Genomic DNA, 19512 nt, shown 5'->3' on the forward strand with positions numbered 1-19512 from the left:
ACTGTTATTTTTATTAATACCAAAATATAGATCTATGAGGCGGTTCAACAGTTCTGTGCATGATGTTGCAGAGGTTGTTGGAAACATACTCTTAAAGCCTGCAGTGATCAGGAGAGGGGAAAAAACCCAACAAAACAAAACACAGAGTGAGACCTCTTTCGTATAAACTAGAAATCAAAAATCCTGTCCCAGTCCTGCAGTCAAGGATGATGAAAACTCTATATGGTATAACACATTATCACTAGCACATGAGAAGTTCAAATTCAAGTTTTTTAATGTAGTATTTACTTTTATAATGGTAAGATTTACATTTTGTTGATCACTTGTGAAAGAAAAGATAAGAGTATTTACCTTCGTACTACACCAATAATGACTGTATTTTCTGAGGGTTTTGTTGTTCTGATAGACCTTTAAATAAAAAGCAAATCATTCAACATTTTTTTAAGTTCACAGTTCAGAAAACACGACTTTACAGAATCTTCACACAGCACATTTCTTAGTCTCTTTTAAATGGTTAAACAACAAAAATCAAATCCCAAGCCTGCTGGGCCACTAAGAAAGGAAAATAAATTTAGCAATATCTGAGACTCCATGAAAAAAAAAAGACACAGAGAATGTAGATTAATCTAAACCTCAAATACTCTCAGTGGGGGAACAGCAAAAATTCTCACCTGTGAAACCACACAATGGACTTGTTTGAAGGACTTGGCCTCACTCATTTAAGGAGCATTTTACTTTATTCTGGGACAGAACAGTAAAAATGTAACAAAGGGAACAGCGCTGATATCTAGTCTTTGCCTGACAAAGACCTTATCTAGTTACTTTAGTTTAGCAAGAAGAGCCTTTGTGCCAGTGCCCTGAACCCACCACACTCACCCAGGGTACATAATCTGACCTCACCCCCCCACCTCACAGACTGTTGTTCAGTCTAGACACATTCCCAAGGGGTATTTCACTGGAAAGTCACTGAAGCAAGGCAGAAAGGCACCACTGCCTGTCAAGTCTCTATACAGAGACTGAAAAAAGCAAATCCTTTCCCCCTTTTTTCATACTTTACAGCAGTTTGTGCAAGTATTTTTGGAATCAGTTTGCAAGTTTGCTCTTCATAACAGATTTTCAAATGTTGTAGGTATGGAAACGTGCACATAAAACACTGCCTGTTTGCATCTGGAGTTACTCAACAGCAAGTGACATTTCAAAAAATTCAGAACACTGATGAAGAGAATGTATTCACTAAATTGCTTGGTGGCACGTGTGATCTTTGCAATTAATTTAACGTGCAAACAACGAACGAGATATTTGAAAAAAACCAAAACAGTTCACTGGGGCAAGAAATTTGCACGCTGTGGCTCCAAGCCAGACTGAGCTTCCGATATCCTAGCACACAACCAAAAATGCTGCAGCTATCAGATGTAAAGCACTGAGGTAACGTTACTTGACGCTGCCAGTAGACATCTGTCCAAAAAAAATCAGCATTCAATAGATTTTATAAAAGGGTCATATAAAAGCAAAGAAACTTTGATGATGTGTTAACTATATAGCTTAAGCATTTAAGACACTGAAATGGCGCTTACCTGCATAACGCCTCTGCATCAAAGTATCTGGAATGTCTATGGTCAATAATGATAATGTCATGGTGTTTATCAAGAAAACATTCTAGTGCAGACTCAGGTGTCCTGGCAATATTACATCGAAATCCAGCTTTCTCACATGCCCAACAGAACCCATTACTCTGGTTATCTTCTTTGGCAAACACTAAAAGTACCTGGGTTAAAGACAGACAGTGAATCATTACAAACAAGCCTTACTTATACAGTAGATTCTGTGACTTTTGCTTGTTCTTAACATGTTTTTGAAGTAATTTCCAAGGCTTAATCCATTGTTTTTAACAGAATTGTTTTCTACAGACCATTGCTTTTTTATAATTGTCTGTATACAGAGGTGTTTCAAGTGAATAAAATAGTCTGTCAGAGCCATTTATATCCACATGGGGTGAACAAGTTTGGAAGTGGGTCTCTTGTCATTAGCTACACAGAGAGTTTAGGCAATCAGTTGAGACTAGATGCCCAAGTTTCAGACAGTGTACATGAAATAACAGCGAGTCTACCATTCTTGTCTCACATACAACCATTTTCTCAGATTTTATTCTTCTTGCCAAGATCATATTCCAGTAAAAAAATTGCCATGGTTCACCTCATATGAATTAACATTTAACTATGCTTCAATGGCATGATGAAAAATGTGATTTCCTTTTCATCTCATTCTAGTTCCCCAAAGTACTAGATACAGCCCACTCTGCGGGGTTTCCAGAAACTACAGACAGGCTGGTCAAGACGAACTGATGCAATACTGAAATCATAAGCAGCACCTCTGTATATGAGTATGTCCCCATGTGACTCCTATGCAAAGCTTGCCATGGGATTTATATCACAGAAGGAGATTACCGTGGCTGAAATCCAGAACTGCAAGTCAGATCTATGAGCCAGTATTCGCTCTGTCCTAACTTGCTGTGTAATGACCAATAACATTAATCTCTCTGAGCCTTTTTAAAATCAATACAATACCTACATACTCCAAATATGATATAGCCCAATTACTTCTAAAATGTATATCAAATTCTAGGATTGAATACAGTACACAACATAAGGCCTGCGGACGACTGTGCTTTGCATAAAGATAATATTTTGTAGAAGAAAACTTTTGACTGAAAGAATATACAGAATGGTAGACTATATTATATCTATGTTAGTGTTGATTTTGTGGATGACTCGGTGTATGCAGCCTTTTGGGAAAGACGAATAACCAAACCAGGATTTGGTCTATTGTCCCAAGACACCAATCTTTCAGTCATTTAATGAGACCACACTTAGATATATATACTTCGGTCAGAAAATAAGATGGAGGATGTGTAACTCACACCCCTCCCTGATGTTTATCTTCTGGATGATTTTAGGAATTCCAGTGCTGGTTATACCTTAGACCAGGTTGGGGGGATGTCTACAAGTAAATCTTAACATTTCCATGTAGTGCATATTTTTGTAAGAATGAAGGACTTTATATTAATTTAGTTCAGATTCCTTTTATAGCAACCTGCAAAACTATTTGCAAAAACATGTTATAGTTTGGGCTATATTTAGTGAAGTTAATTTATAAGACTCTTTAAGACTGGAAGAATGGTTTTCAGCAATAGCATACAAAGTCAGCAGATCTGAGTTGTATGATTGACTCTGGCACAAATGTGATGTTGTCTAACTTCTCCTTCCCTCGTATCTGCCAGCTATATTACCAGGATAAATTGGTAGAATTTTAGAGTGGCCCATGACTGAACAAAAGTGATACAATCATTACTAACAATAAAGGGGGCAGAAATAATTGAGGAATGTTTCTGATTTACACTTGGGGAACAGCTGGATGAGGCTGTCCTAAAATCTGCTGTTTGATGATATTACTGTCTGTTCTGACACTAGCTCAGGAAGATGTTGAACTGCAGTTCTTGAAGACAGATATTTTCAAATTAGCAGGTCCAGATAACTTTCACTCAGGAGTTTCGTAATTACTGACTGAGGAACATCTTAGATTATTAACGGTTTGGTATGCTTTGGGATACAGGAGAATTTTCAGAGGCAGTCCAAAGGAGTCATTATCTGCAAAACTTAGACAAAATCAGTGGACAACTAACATATGACCTTTTAATAAAAGAGATAAAGGAGGATGAATTAATGCCAGTCAACAATGAATAAACATACTTTGCCAAGCTCACTTAGCATTTTTTGTGATGATATTGCAAGTTTGGTTGATACTAGGAATAATGCTGGTGTAATGGACCTTGACAGGATATTTGTCATAGTATGATTTTGATGAGATTTTGATTTAAGAATTGACTACCAGTAAAATACAAAACAAAGCGCACACTAAATTGATTACAAGCTAACTGATAGCAGAAAGAAATACAGAGAGCTCTATTTTTGTAAGCTGAGAGACGGTTGGAGAAAAGAGGCAAGATTTTTCAGATATCACATAGAATATCGTGATAAAAATCTGTTAGGTGCACATTATCACTTGACAAAAACACTCTGTGAAGGTCTCTATACCCAAAAAAGTCCAGACATAAATTTTGAGCTAACATCCGTGATATTTTAGAAATCAAGACTTCAGTTTGAATGTTGCGTTACCTGAAGTTGGTCTTGATGAAGTCTCATAGGGCCAAACTGCACATCTGTTACTGGTGCCTGGAAGAAATAAGAAGGGATCTTATTTATACATATACACCTAGGGAAGAAGAAAATTTAGCTCTGCTAGAGAAGGCATTTCTTATTTACCACTGTCTCACAGATACATTGCCATCATTATGAGGCTGCTTCTTCATGAGGGTCTTATTCTGCTTTTGTAAATTTATATGCTAAGCTGCATTAACACAGTCAGAAATCAACAAGCTATTCTTCAACTCATTTTTTTTACTGTTATTGTAAACATAAAGTAATGGATTAGTCACTGAAGGTTGGTAGACAGTTTGTTATTTTTCTGTATCCTCTGTATCACTCCAGCTGTTCTGCAAAATATAGAAGTGTTTAAAATTTTTTTTTAAAGTCAAAAAAGCATTAAATCTCCAGAAAAAAGGCAAAAATACATAACTCTGCTCTTAGAATTTCACATATAACAGGTGCCCAAGAGTGATACGAAAACACACTAATTTCATTTCTCCAAGGACATTTTGCTGCATTCCTTCTGTCCCGCCCAGCCCCTCCAGGGAAAGTTTCAGAACTCAGACATTTGTACTTGACGATGCATGTATTCAGCATGCAGCTTTGCTTTGAAAAACCCTGCAAAAATGCTGTTGTATGTCAGGCTTTCTGCATGCCAGCAACTCCTCCATTAGATTCTGTTCAAGTAACACAGGCAAACAGTTTAGCTTAGGACGCAAGAACTGAGCTGGGATCCTTCCTTCTCATGTGTCACTTTGGAGGTCAATGACCAGAAATGCTGTTTATCACAACTGGTTCTTTTTGATACAATTAATCATTAATCAAGCTTGCACATGAATAACTCTTCAACTGGAATGGGATGGACTTTCTAAAGTAGTTAAACACATAAATACAGAGACAGACTCTGAAAGGATTACACAGGTTAGGTTCTTTGGGAACTCCCACAAGGCAAGTGTCTACACTTCAAGTGCTTAAATATTTTTCACCTCTTGTCTCAGAAATGAAAAAAGCAGGAATAACAATGCTCCCAATTAAAAATGGGAAACAGAGTCCAACCAGCGGTCCCTGGAGTTACACAGACTCTTCAAAGGTAACTGGAGTACAAAAGCAGAAGAAAATTATTTTTGGCAATACAGTAAATGGAAAACATCTCTGGATTCATATGTGCAAAGGAAAGATGTTGAGCACAAAGGTGGTATTTTTACATTGTTGTTTTTCAAAGTAAAACCACACTTGAAGATCAGGTTTATTGCTTTGCAGCTTAGGATTTTTCCAGTAGGTAATTTAAAAAAATCATCAGCACATCCAACAGAAAAATCTTTTAGAATCATGCTCCATTATTTCTGTGACCTTACTGCTCCATTGCTCAGCCCTTAGAGTTTCTCATGTGTGATTTTATTTATTTATCAACTTGGAAATCATCACTGCAACATTAAATGAGCAAGAAACATGAATCAAGGAAAAATGGCAACACAGTGCCTGCAAAAACAAGCCAAGAACGAGTGTCTGCCTGTTAAGAGGGCCTCTAAAAGTTGATGTTAAAATGACACAGACGGGTTTCAGATTTACTTTCAGTCATTCTGGATCAGATCGGCTTAGTTTAAATACTCTCCAGGAATTTTTTCGTAATTTAAAGACCAAAAATCTCTCTTCAGTTGGAAAAATCAAGCTGCTTTATTCTCTCTTGTGGTCCCTCATCCAATTACTCAAAATCTGCACTAGAAAAGAGCAAATACTTTTGCTGACAATGCAGGTAGCAGGAGGGAATCCAGCTCTTTGCACCAGTTTCACTGGTTCTCCTGCGCTGACAGTAGTAACTACTTGTCCTGAATTAGCAAGATCAGCAGAAATGCCTGAAGGACACAGAGGGAGCATATCTATTGAGTAAGAGATGCCTTTTTACAGTCACTTCCCTCACCATAACCACAGTTCAAATTAAATTGTGAAACATTTATTTTGTATGCTCCGGCTGCCAGCATAAAGCAGCAAGCGTTCTCAGCTTCACCAAGAGATGGGCCTGAGCTGTGAGGTTCAGCTGAACTTCCCTGGCATTTGGGCATATGTAAAACCCCTCCTACCACCAGTCCCAGTCCAAGGGGAATTTTAACAAATGGCATAAACCCAGTATTGCCAGGTACTGCTTTTCAGGCGCTTCTTTCTTTTTAAAAATGTTGCGAATTAATAATCATCAAAGTATTTAAAGGACTGAGCCTGAAAAACACTTTTCTGCCAGAAACCCATGGCCATTTCTACACTGAAAATACCTGCCTTTGCACAGTTGAAGCATAAGTTACAAGCACTGCCTACATGAGATAAACTATCTTGTTACATGTTAACTTGCTGTCCTGAGTATAAGACAAAGCCTGGTCTGCACCTCAGCTGGAAAATTTTGGTGAACTCCAGTTAATTCTTAATCCTGTTGAAATCTGTTCAAATAACTTGATTAATCATTTCAACTTTTTGTGTGCTGCTGGTAGGACTGAGAAGTTACATGCTGATTAAGTACTGTGTCAAAAATCAAGGCTTCAGCAAGGATTAGCAGAAACTCTCAATTATCAGTGAACTAAATGAGCTTTAAAAATACTTCTTATGCTGCAAGTTTATAACAAAACCAAGCCCAGCCAAAGCTCACATGTTTAGTAATTGAACAAACACATCTTTATTCACTCACACCTTTTGCTACTTCTTCCTTGACGTTTCTTTCCTACGTGGAAAACAAAAACCCAAGTATATTTTCAGATTGACAGACATGACTTAGGTATCTGACAGCCTTCCAGGAAGGCACAAACCTGCAAGAAAGTGTATGAGAAGACAGAGGTAGAACTAATTGTAGGTTCCTGGAACTGACTGTGATAGAGCTGGGTCCCTTGCCAAAGAGCCACTGACGCAAACTTCATGAGTAAGTACAGCATATGTGACCGTGGCAAGACCAGAGTTCAGGACGCTCTGAGCACCCTGACTATGAATACAAGTCGTTTGAAAATTGTCCCTTGGACAAACAACCTTAGAGGCCAGCCTACAGCTTGGAGCCAGGGACCAAATCAATCAGATGGTAGGAAGTGGTCCTGATGCAGATTTCTGACAGAATAGCCTGCTCTCATCGCAGTCCCAAACTTAAACCACCCCAAGAGTGCAGGCTAGTGCCAGGGCTCACGGTCCCAAAGGTATCTAAATGCTAGAATAGTTTGTGACAGTAACTAATTCTCAGGCTTTTGAAAATGCAAACCTTTTTGGCTTATCTGTGTTAGTGCAACTTCCACAATAGCTGCAGCTCAGTTCCCCTAGGTCTGGGCATTGAGAGATGCCTGTAAAAGCAGCCTGCAGGTCAGCAACTACTAGTTAGCTTTAATTGCAGATAGCAGCTCCATTACTGCAGCAGCAAGTGTTTACACCCTGTGTTTAGAGACACAGCAGATAATCAACTCCAGGCTACTTTAAATGCTTACACACAGCAATTGCAGCCATTTTACATTCTCACTACTGCTGGTAGCACTTATTTTCCCCCAAATTTGCCTCTCTGATTTTAACACTGTATTTTCTGTCCTGTCGAACCAAGCCTGGCCCTGGCACAAAGTGAGACCTGTCCCAAGGCAATGGCATTAGCCACACATATGATAGCTGTCAACAGGGAGGTCTACTGACTGCTGTGTGCAGCTTAACACTTGCTTCAAATGATCTGCATGTTGTAGCAGCTAAATTGCAAACATTGAAATTGCTGATAGAAATACTTGGTGTTTCCAATGTCCAGCAGAAAGTGAATGTTTGGTAAATAAAAACAACTGAAATAAGCTTGAAAAAGACAGACCAAAACAACTGTGACTGAGCTGATTAAAGTACAACAAACTCCATGTTGACCTGATATAACCTTGTAAAGTACTTCTCGCTATGAGTCATTCTTCACATTTTACCAGAACAGAATCTACAGGAATGGTCTGTTCATGGCTGATGGGTTGTATTTTTTATTTCCTACACCTACAAAAACTTTAAATGAACTTGCTCAATGAATAAACGTAAAAAAGAATAAAGAGTAGAAATAAAGCCAGCTTGACCCACATGCTGCCTTATGGTTATAACTGCCTGGTTGGCATGTGGGACACATCAAAGCATCCCACATGTCTCCTATTTACTAGAGGTCTCATATCTTGGCTTTCTCCAAAATGCCTCTCTTACCATGACCACTTGGAGAGGAGAGCCAACCTCCTAAAAGGGCAGAGTCAGCCCCCAAAAAATCCTTTGGCTATTAACTCCCATGCAATACTCCTGCTATGGAAGGGTAAACACATTCCTTCTGGAGGCTGATTTGCTTAAGTCACTCCTTTTATGAAGCTTTTATGGGATGTTTTAAAGCAGAGTCCTGCGCAGCCAAGGTCAGAGCCAGGAGCACGGGCTGCTGCAGCACTACCCACTCACGAGAAGGGCTGGCGGAGAGCTGCTGGCATCCTGAGGAGCAGGAGCACTAGACTGAAATTCTCCTCCACAATCCACAACTGCTCCATCACTTCCTTTCTGCCACAGATGGGGCTGTGTGGATGACAGGAATAACTCTTTGTCTGGGCATGTAATTGCCATGCGCAGCCCTGGCCTCCTGCTAGTATCCCTCCCTAGAGGGCAGCTGGAAACATTTCTGCTCCTGCTGCTCTTTTTGCCTTTTCCAGGTTAGAGTATGCAGGAGGAGATGTGACAGCTTATTTTTCCTGCAACTGACTTGAACAAAGTCACTACATAAACTTTTGCTGAATGGATTGCAGATGGAAACTGTACGGCTAACATCCAGGTTCAGAAAGGAGACAATGAGAAGAGAACTTCTGTTAGTAGTTTAACACTAAGTAACCGCCTCTTCAAATGAAGACTTCAGCCTCGAGGCTCTGACTCATTATAACATACAACACAGATAACTCCAATGATTAGACATAAGACTTTATCGCTGGTCCTAATGGACTACAGCCAGCAAAATTCATCATTTTACTCAGATCAATATTTTAACACATCACAAAAATTTGTTTTATCTAATTTTAAAATATATACCTAAGTTCTTTACACACACTGGGTACATGATATAAATCAGCATGAGTTGAGTCATTACACTGATGTTTGACAGTGTTGATCATCAATATATGCTAGGAGCATTAGGGCTGTTAACATAAACTGAATTTTGATAATTGTAAGGAAAAAAAGGGATTAATTTTACAAAGGAAAAAATATTCTTTTTCTTAACCTGCTGTTTTAAGCACAGATTTATCACCCCAGAAAATGAGGGCTCAAATGAACTCACAGATTTATACCATACCTTAAAAACTTTAACTAATTTAGGATCTATTAATGGCAAAAATTGAATTCTACATGATAATACCCTTTCTCAGAAATCTTACCCAAATCCCCGTGGATGCTGAAAGCTAGGAAATAGCCCACTTGATATAAACTGGCATGACAACGTCCAAGATCCAGTCCACCCATGTCATAACAGCATGATGCCTCTATCTGAAGAGAGAGGGGCTTTATAACTCGGTGTGGCCAACATTTCTGGGCAAGAAAGTCTCCATGTTCAGGATCAGCTATAGGTTTTCACTATTCACATTTTTCTTTGCTTATAAGAATGATTATCACCTTCTGAAATATATGAATACTAATCCAATCCATGGTCATTTACCTGTTTCTTTCTCAGTGGAAATCTACCCAAGTAGAAAATTTAAGACAGATTCCTATTTCCCATGTACTTTCTGATGAACTATTCACATCTTCCTTGCAGACCTTGGTAGCACTGTTCTGTTACAAACTTAACACTGGTGCAAGTTACGTGCAATGCTGGCTGAGCAGATCTTCCTAACACACACAACTGTTCAGAGCATAAAATGAGTTTTATAGTCCACGGGCTGAAGTCTGACCTGGTTAGCAACAGTGAAAATTCAGATAATTCCACCAAATGCAGAGAGGATTTACCTCAGTGTAAATGAAGCCCCATGCAGCTGCTCCTTTTGCTGTTTGTAAGCCACGACAGTTTGAATAAAGAGGGAACAAAGTGTCCAAGCTTTCTGCCTTTCCTCAACAGATTCAAGGACAAAGGTAAGCCTGTCTCTCAAAGGCCCTAAGGTGTATGTAGTCAGTCTATTCTTTGCTGAAATACAAAGACAGGAGTTCTGAAAGGCAACTGAAATTTACCAAAATTGCTGTTCAAGCTAGATGAAACCTGTTAATTCCAGCCCTTGATATTTTTCCCTATTTCTGTTTCATAAAAGATGTAGATAAATGTCACAGACTCAGTAATTTACATAATGTAGCATTCTGACTCGGTGCAATTTGCTTTGATAAAATCTAGCACTTACATTAATCTAAAATAGGTTCCCACTATGCATCTCTGTCAACAAAACAATACAGATTTACATCTATATTTCAAGGTCTGAAGACCACCTGAGGTTCTGTTCAGTATCGTTTTCCTTATTTTCTGTTTTAAACGGATTCCTAGAACTACCTGCAATGCTGCCATTACGACAGTGTAAGCGATGGGGTAACATACTCTCTGGTTTTTAAATCCATTTCTGAAGTTTTAGTACTGGTTGTAAACCAGTTTTACATAAAATAGCTTGAGAGCCAAACTCTGGCCTCTGATTCACATCATTAGCAACTCAGAATGTGGACAGCTTGCAGATTTTGTGAGAAGAAAAGCCTTATCGAGCATAATGAATTGCCAGAGCTCTCAAGTCGCCAGAGCCCTGCCAGCCACGAGACCCACTCTCTCATTCCCAACTTCTTGCCAACACCTTTACTGCTCCTAAAAATCCATGGCTCAGTCTGGAGGCAAGTTTTGGGTGAACCCAGGTCCTCAGAAAGCCATCAGAAGATCTCTACACCCAGCTGGGACGGGGACTGCCTCCCTGGAGCGCCAGGACAGGCGCTGAACACCATGGCTGTCCTCGTTTCACCGGGCCTCTGCGGGGCCTGAGGAGGACCCTGCTGGTTTTTGGCTCCGTGTTCAGCTTGCCAACCGTTATTGTATATGTTTGTTTGTTTGTATTCTGGGCACAATTCCCCACTGCATTTCTTCAGTGTTATTCCACTGCAATAAGTAAATCTAAAATAGAACGAAACTGGAGTAATACTGTTGTGAAATCAGGCTCGCTGCCTTCTAGCACACTTGAGAGGCAGCTGAGAACTCCCCGTACTTTTGCATTGTTTATAAATTCTCCCCTCATTCGTTATAGGAAACTTTGGTTATCAAGCTGCAAACATGGCACTAGCAAAAGTGAATCATTCCATTTTGTTGGGAATAATTAACGATGCCATCCCAAAGTGACTTTTATTATTATTTGTAATGCAGTGAGGCCTGAGTGGCCTCTGGCCCAGGCGAGCGGCCCGCTGTGGTAACGTCGTACGACAGGACAAAAAGGCAGTCAGCACTCCCTGCCACTGTTAAAGGTCACAGCTTTTACATAGCACATGCTAACAATTTGTAGGAATTTTTTGGCTCTTGATAGGGCATTTAAGTGATAAAATAAATGTCATTATCACTTAGTGTGCCTATAGCACTATTACACAGATCTCAGAACTTGCAGAGGGAGGAAATGATTGCTGTTTCCATTTTTACTTTCAGAGGACTCAAGGCACCAGGGGAGGGAGCCAGTCCCAGCACTCCCCGGCACGGCATCAGGTCCCTCCTGCTTCCTGGCCCACCAACAGCAGCAGGCACAGGTACTACTGGGGGCATTTGATAATGGCTGATATCTAGAAAACACCCACTGATTTCTGAAATTCAAAAAGATAGTTTCTGATAATTCAAACACAGTTTGCATTACGACTTTTTAACTGCAGTGTTACTGTAGATTTCTAGGGTAAGCAGACACAACTCCAGCAAAGTGACTAAGCAAATCTCACGCTACATACGTCCACAAGAGTCCTCACTCTCAATGAACTGCACACCAAAACCAGACAGAATAAGTCACAGACAAATCAGAAAAAGAAAGCCATTTACTCATTAATCCACACTGTCTTTTTCAGTCCAAAGAGAACAAAGTTGAATGGAAAACCAGTTCTCACATCAACAACTATTCAAATCTAGCAAATGGTATTTGCTGCAGCATGTACATGATTCAGAGATCACTTATAGACCTCTATGCTATGCCCAAGCACACAGGGCTCGAAATTTCATTTATTTGTTTAGAAGAGAAAAAATGTGAATCATATGCTTCACAACAACCCTGGAGATGTGTATACTCTTAGCACTGGTCTGTGCCCAGTGGTCATAATTTTGCCAAATGCTTTTATGACCAGCCAGCACTGAATTTAAAATGCTCTAGGCCTTCACCACCTTAAGATCTGAGATGGCTCACTGGAGTCTTCATTAAGGTCCCCACTTTCTGACTGAAAGTTTTTCAAGAACTTCTCCATTCAGACCACATACGCACCAATCTTTGCCTGCAGGCTGTGAGCTCTCCCACATCGGATCCCTCGGCTGCGCTCTAAGCTATAGCCAAATATTTCTATGTGGTGAGGGCATGCTGTAAAGCATTTGTAGTTATATCCTGCACTAAGAGAAAAACAGCAGTTTAAATTATCTGGCTTGTACTTTAGAAGAATTTTTTAAACCCTATAATAATGGTTTTTCTATACATAGGTTGCAGAAATAGATGCCTTTATCAATGCAAAAAAAGAAGTCAATGTAGTTTTTAAGCCTTTATCTTTCTGGAGAGTTCAGTTTAAGGGTAACAGGAGTAGAATGTGCAACATGCAGAAACTGAATTGCTTCAGATGAAAAAAAGAGGTCATCTTTCAGGCACTAGCACCTAATTCCATGTTTTCTTTGTTTCTGACAAAATTCAGGGGTCAGAAAGTGTCCTCCAAAGTCAGGAATCCCTGGTATTCTGGGGCTACTTGCAAACAAGGGTTGTGATTGCCTTTGTGAGATGTTACCTTGCAGGCAGCTGAACAGCATGTATGTGTGGGTATTACAAGCATCTACTCCCTTGTACTCCCAGCAACTTTTGAGACTGCTCTGTTTTCCCCTTTGCAATCAGGACCAGCCACACTCTATCTCACAAAACACCTTAAAGGTAGCCACATAAAAACAGTGCATCTAGAAATCCCCAGAAGCCTGAGAGAGCTATTTCCTTTCCCCTTTTCCCCTCACCTGACACAAGTCTGGCTACTCCACTAACTAGGAGAGCTATAACCAAGCTCTGGGGACCAACTACCTCCTCATACGCCAGCATCAATATGAAAGTTTCAGTGTGCTATCCTCTCTCATCTATTGGCAGAAATAACCTCTATCCAGAAGTAAAGGCTAGCCAAGAAGACAGAGAAGAAATTCATCTTTAAGTCTTGCAGGTCATCAGCCAAGACACATTCGAAAGCAGAGCATTAAGTATGTTGGGGGTTGCATCACTCCAAATAAATAAATCCATCCTTGGCTTTACCAACATCTTTATCTAACTGAAAAGAAACTTCTTATTCCCTTACTGCTGCCACAGGTGTATTAATTTTGCAGGCAGGCTGTAGCTGACTTTCCATCCCCCCACTTGAGCAGATACTTTAGTACAAATACTACATTCTTCAGGCCCAGAGGGAAATTCTTGCTGCCTGCGCTTTTAACAGTTGAGCTCCGTGGCAATCTGGGAGACTTAAATATGGCACAGTAGTTCTATTGTTTTAATAATATTAAAACTCCTTGCTCTCTTGTGATTCTGCAAGATCCTGGAGTGTAGCTGTAAGCGTTAATCTGTTTAATATCTACCAGCTAGTTCTCTTCTTTCTGGTGGATACCACTTGCTATTTTATTTTAGAGATAATTACAGATGCATCAGGATACAACAGATCTCCATCACTATCAGTTTTAATTTTTTCTTTATGCACATGAATTCAGTGGCAGTTTTCCTTGAACCATCTGGATTTGAAGAGAGTCAGCTGACTAAAAGGAAATTCCAGTCTATCAGGAAAATTTCCAATTACTTTATGTCAAACAAACTTTTCATGCCTTGATCTACCAATGCTGCAATCACCACAAACAGACCAAGCAAAGCAAGAAAGTACAGTATAAACCAGTCGGTGGATCTGCTAGGCTTCCTAGAAGATCTTTCTTTTGTCCTAAGCCTTCCATTTCTTAAGGAACAAACTGGCTTTTTCTTAATAACTCATTGTTGGCACTGACACGGTTCAGGCTTTACTGACCATAATAGTCTTTTCTATCTGCTGCCATCCATTATCACAGAAGCATACATTTCCCAAGCAGTGTCAAATGGCCTGCAGCAAACTGCTGTCAGATGACAGGTGGGCAGGTAGCAAGCTGAGATTACCCTCCTGACCAACTGAGAACTGCACACGAGCTCCTGCGACTGCTACTTTATCTTGCACATCTCCAGCCTTCGCATATATGGGCATCCTGGATGCGCCAGTTGATTTTAGTAATCCCACTGGATGGTGACAGTACGGAGCTGCCTCCTTCTCCTTCTTCACCATTCTCTCAGCCATCTGCCACACACACCACCTTCACACAGCTTCCGCAGGTGTCTGTGAACCTGCTGGACACCGCTGGCAGGTGGTTTCTGTATGGTCCCACCAGGTATGCTCTGCCCACCTTCAGTAAGCATGAACTCACTTGTGCTCGATCCAGTACCCTGCCTGGGAACTGCTCTCAAAGACAGCAATGATGCAGTCTCCGAGATACAATTCCATGGGCAGAATAAATGCTAAGTCAGTGGAACAGAGGCCAGTACAGTGAAAGAGAAACATTCAATACTGATAATAAACATTTCCGTATTTTTGTTTATTGACTACAGGTTTCCCAGGCTGAGTTCAACTATCTACTGATATTTGAGAAAACCAGAAGAGAGGTTCTTGGCACTCAAACTTTTTCTAAATAGAGAACTTGCCTCCAATCAATGGAAGAAGACTTGAGACTCCAGACATAGTCAAGACATATTTTTAAAAATATAAGGAAATTCACAGTAGTACATCCTTTTTTCACTCTAAGGTTTAGCATTAATTTTGCTTGGTCACATCAATGACCAATCCAATAGGTAACTACAGGTTTTATCATAAGGAGGAAAATAGCCAAATGGATTTAAGAGTGCTGGGGATCCCTTCTTTCTTTTGACCACTAGGAACTTCACTGGCTGAGGGGATGACTGACTGATTTCCTCTAATACAGATGCCTCTTCATTTCTGAGGACCTACAGGGTAGTTTGAAATCTGACACTGATTTTCTGCTTGAGTCTGGTTCAACAACATGCAGTGCTTCTGCCAGCCCTCAGGGCTCGTTAAATATTACGCACTTGGTAGATGGAATCACTCTTCTTTTCCCCTTAAGTACAGTAGAACCTTTTTACAGTTATGTAGTAGGCACACTCTATTTTATTCAACTTAACTGAAAGAAATCTGTTTTTAAAAAATAGCTATACTTTTATCTTTGATACAAAGCAATCTCTGCATATTCTGCCTACAAATAGCATTTCCTTTACAAAAGAACTGCTGGATATGCCAAAGAAGATCTGCTGGTATAAAATGAATTATTATGGAGCATGATTTTCTCTCTAGAAATGCACAAGTGACCAATAATGTTACCACCTCCTAGTAAAGTTTCACAGGACTAAAGCTGTGGCAACTGAGGTCTCAGCAGAGCAGTCTCTCATGCGGCAGCTCCTTTTTAATAAACAACCCATCAGCAAAGAAGCCCATAAAGCACTCTGCCACTGTAGTCATTAATTGGGAAACAAAATTCAGCTGGGTATCTAATATCCACTTAAGATTAAATCCTTCAAGTTACAAGTCCTCAGACCCTACAGCAGGCCCTTCCATTGGGGCTGTTTGTACACCAGCACCATGTTCAATCTCTGAAATAAGCAGGTTCTCTGCTCCCACCAGTGAGAACTGCAAAATGTGAGCACAGCAGAGCTGAGACTAATGCAGCACAACAGCTCAAATATTAGGATCACCAGGTACCTACCACCTTCTGCACAATTTTATTGACACCTAAATCTATCTGGCTCATCTAAGAAAGTCTGATGTTGTAGCTGGGACTTGCACAATTGGCCTACAATAGGAATCACTGCTGGAGATGTACCACATGAGGAGCCTGGGCTGTTCTGTCACATGCCACAGAGCTCCAGGCAGCGACATCCTCATTTCACTTGAGTAACAATGATGAATTAGAAGAAGCAGCTATATGAAAGAGAGGATCCACTTAGTCGTTATATAATGAAATGGTGTCAACCTATGGAGAAAAAAAAAAAAAAAAAAAAAACCAACACACAAAACCAAAAACCTGATTAGCTGCAAGGAAAACTGCCATCTATCCAAAATCAATCTCCCTTGAGATGCAAATTCTGGCATCTAACAAGATGGAAGCTTGTTTGATCAGTTTTGCAACTGTCCAAAATATGTTTCCACCTTGAACATTTTTGCTTTCTTATTCTGATGGTTTTTCTAAGAAAGGATGCAATGGGCCTAGGCCTTCTGCTGCGGGTGTGAAAGCTTTATGCCAAAGAACAAACAAGAGAAAATAGACATTAAAGTCCTGTCTGGCGACACCATTAATAAGTTCACAGTCACCATTTCCTTCTTCCTCCCCTGCACCAAGTGTTTCTTCCCAGACAGTGATCCAGACTGCTGATAGCTCTGGCAGGGAGCTTTTACCAGAAATTTTAGCAGGAAATGTTAATTTGCAAGCCTCAGTGTCCTCCCTCGGGGAAGAGGGACACTGTATCTGCACAACCAAACCGTGGGGACTCAGAGCAACTCAGACCTGCCTGCACCACGCAGAAGAGAAACTCCTCTGTATCTCTAGTAAAGCTGAGTAAAAAACCAACTGTACTCCTTTATTTTCTTTTGCCTTTTTCCCCCAAGCAATGAAATACTAGAAGAATGTCCAAAGCAAACAGAAAAATTCTATTAACGAAATATCCAATTCAGTGTAGTTTCATGGCATAACTCTGAGCTCAGCCTGATTTCTAGGACACAAAGACTATCTGGAAAGTTGTAGGACTAGAATAAAGCAAAGCTATTGCTTTGTGTAAAAATTCGACTGCATTTCTATAATAGTAAAGATAGCCTGTGTGAAACAGTAAATATAACACATACATGACAAATAAATTAGATATCAGGGATAAATAGTTTTCTAGTATAAAGTCTAATGTCTCATGTGAGAGACAGAAACGAAAAGCCAGACTCACTTTATGAACAGTTACAATAAAGTTACAGTAAAACTACAGGTCACTTGGAGAATTAAAAAATAAAAATAAACCTACAAACTCACTGAAGAATGATGTAGATTGGACTCTTGAATTTATCACTTAGATAAATCACCTGATTTCTTTTACTTCCCCTATGAGTTTGAACATAAGGCAGTAATTACTTACTATAGATGCAGGAGAGGACAGTTTTCTTAATTAGGAAAGCTTTTATCAATCATGGGAAGTTTCATTTGACTTGGTTTATGTGTTTGCATGTTCCTTTGAGCCAGGACAGATGTTCTTACCACATTCATATTTGTGTGGTTAGCAGATTTTTCTACATGTCTTTTTGTCCTTATCCTCCAAAGACAAAACAAATGGTGTGCTGCTTAATGTTGAACTTTGCAAATTTAGGACTGCATTGCGACAGGAATATATTTTGACTAACTGTACCAGCCACTAACATGTACAGTCTAGGCAGCTACCATGGAACACTAAAGTTCTACTTTTTTCCTTCACCGCTTAATTTGAACCAATATGTCGTACTCTGGATGACTTCAGAATGTATTATGATGTGCATAATTTAATCCAGTTATATTTTGCAATCTAATTTTGTTAAGAACATTCAAATGTATTCCAACGAAACAAACCTTCTGTGAAACAGCAGGAAAATATTAGAGGTGGCATCAAACCACTACTCCATTAGACATAAATTACTCACAGTATGTTCCCCGCAAAACAGAGTAACAAAATTTGCAGGCCACAATATGAGGTTGTACCCAGAAATACTTTCCAGATGAAGCAAGCAAGATTTGCAGTGGTTTTATGACACAATCAACAATTTCCTGCTATTGGAAGAGAGATTATCTAGTGCATTTGGTGCACAGATGCCATCTCCTTCCACACCTCCTTTTCTGAGTTGAGTGAGCAATGAAGGCTAAAAATGACACTTGTACAAAGGTAAGGTCCATCACTGCTCTTTGTGAATTTTTTTTGTCAAACAAATCTAAAAAATACATTGCCTACCAAGCCTGCGTGGTATTTCAGCTTCACGTCCCTTCTTTATTCTCAAATAAAACAACCCTGCCATTGCTACCCATGTACTCTTAAAGCATGGCTTATTTGAACCATAAACTAATACTACTTAATGCAGGTAAGATTGTTTTGGGTTTGTTTTGTTTTGTTTTTGTTTTATTTTTAAAACAGGAAAAGCATGTCTATGTTGGGAATTATATTTTCCTGATACTGTAAACATGGAACTATGGGTGTCTCTACTCATATCCCACATATTACGTTTCTACTTCAGAGAGAGTTTTAAGACAGGATTTCATAGCATTTATGACAACTTAATAGATTAAATAATGACTGTGCTTTGCAATTCTCCTTTGTAATTTTAGTTTATTTCTTTTAAAATATGCACGGCATGTAGAATTAACAGGACTCTCATTTGACTGCTTTGCTATTTCCCTAGAGTAAGAAGAATCTGTTGGCTCTGCCAGCCAAGAAAAAACACCACTTCCCCCAAGTTCGACTTTGAGAATTTAGTTACAGCCTTTACAAGCAGCACTATGTAAATGAACGTTTTCCACCTAAGAAGCTTTTCAGAGTCTGCAGCAAGAAACACCTTCTGATAAGTACAGACCTATTTTTTACAGTACGTGATAGCGTATTTTCTTCCTGAAATGTTCCATTATTTCCAGTATTTGTCATACAAGATTATTTTCATTTTCTTTTTAATCTAGTTATTACTGTTCCATCACTGCAGTGCCTACCACTTGTTTTCTTGACACATCTCTCCCAGTTTCATCTGGAACTCTCCCAGTTTCATCTGGTTGGAAAAACTGTATCCCTTTGACTGCAAGCCACTGGCAATGGTGAGAGCATTCATTTCGCTCTCTGTTCTGTCATCTAACACAACACTGAACAACTGGAGCCTCAAGCTGATTAGATCTGCACTCCAGGAGTCAGAGGCAAACATCTGGAATTTATTTGTTAGAAGTAAAATGAATTACATTTTTTCAGGAGTTTTATCTTGCACCTGTACGTATAAATCTCCATGAGGGCAAGTTATGAATAAATTTAATCAGGAGCAGGAGGCAGAGGGCTCTGATTTTAAGCCCTTAGGCTCAACCCCTGTCAAGGGCCCCAGGAAGAAG

The 19512-nt window shown here is 39.6% G+C and overlaps 1 protein-coding gene across 2 annotated transcripts in view; it reads right to left on the bottom strand.

Moving 5' to 3' along the window:
- Window positions 1–4214, bottom strand: part of LOC104463668 (high affinity cAMP-specific and IBMX-insensitive 3',5'-cyclic phosphodiesterase 8A-like) — a 37597-nt gene extending 33383 nt beyond the window's left edge. Inside the window, exons 1-3 of one of the 2 annotated variants that reach the window (XM_010076090.1) lie at window positions 4173–4214; window positions 1575–1765; window positions 352–408 (exon numbers count right to left, since the gene is read on the bottom strand). In XM_010076090.1, coding sequence (XP_010074392.1) covers window positions 352–408; window positions 1575–1765; window positions 4173–4199 — 275 coding nt within the window. In that variant the 5' untranslated portion in view covers window positions 4200–4214. The remainder of the gene's footprint in view (window positions 1–351; window positions 409–1574; window positions 1766–4172) is intronic. The other variant, XM_010076091.1, reaches the window with a different exon arrangement.
- Between the last annotated feature and the right edge of the window lie 15298 nt (window positions 4215–19512).

Source organism: Pterocles gutturalis, unplaced genomic scaffold (assembly GCF_000699245.1).
Source record: "Pterocles gutturalis isolate BGI_N339 unplaced genomic scaffold, ASM69924v1 scaffold11863, whole genome shotgun sequence".
NCBI classification, from domain to species: Eukaryota; Metazoa; Chordata; class Aves; order Pterocliformes; family Pteroclidae; genus Pterocles; species Pterocles gutturalis.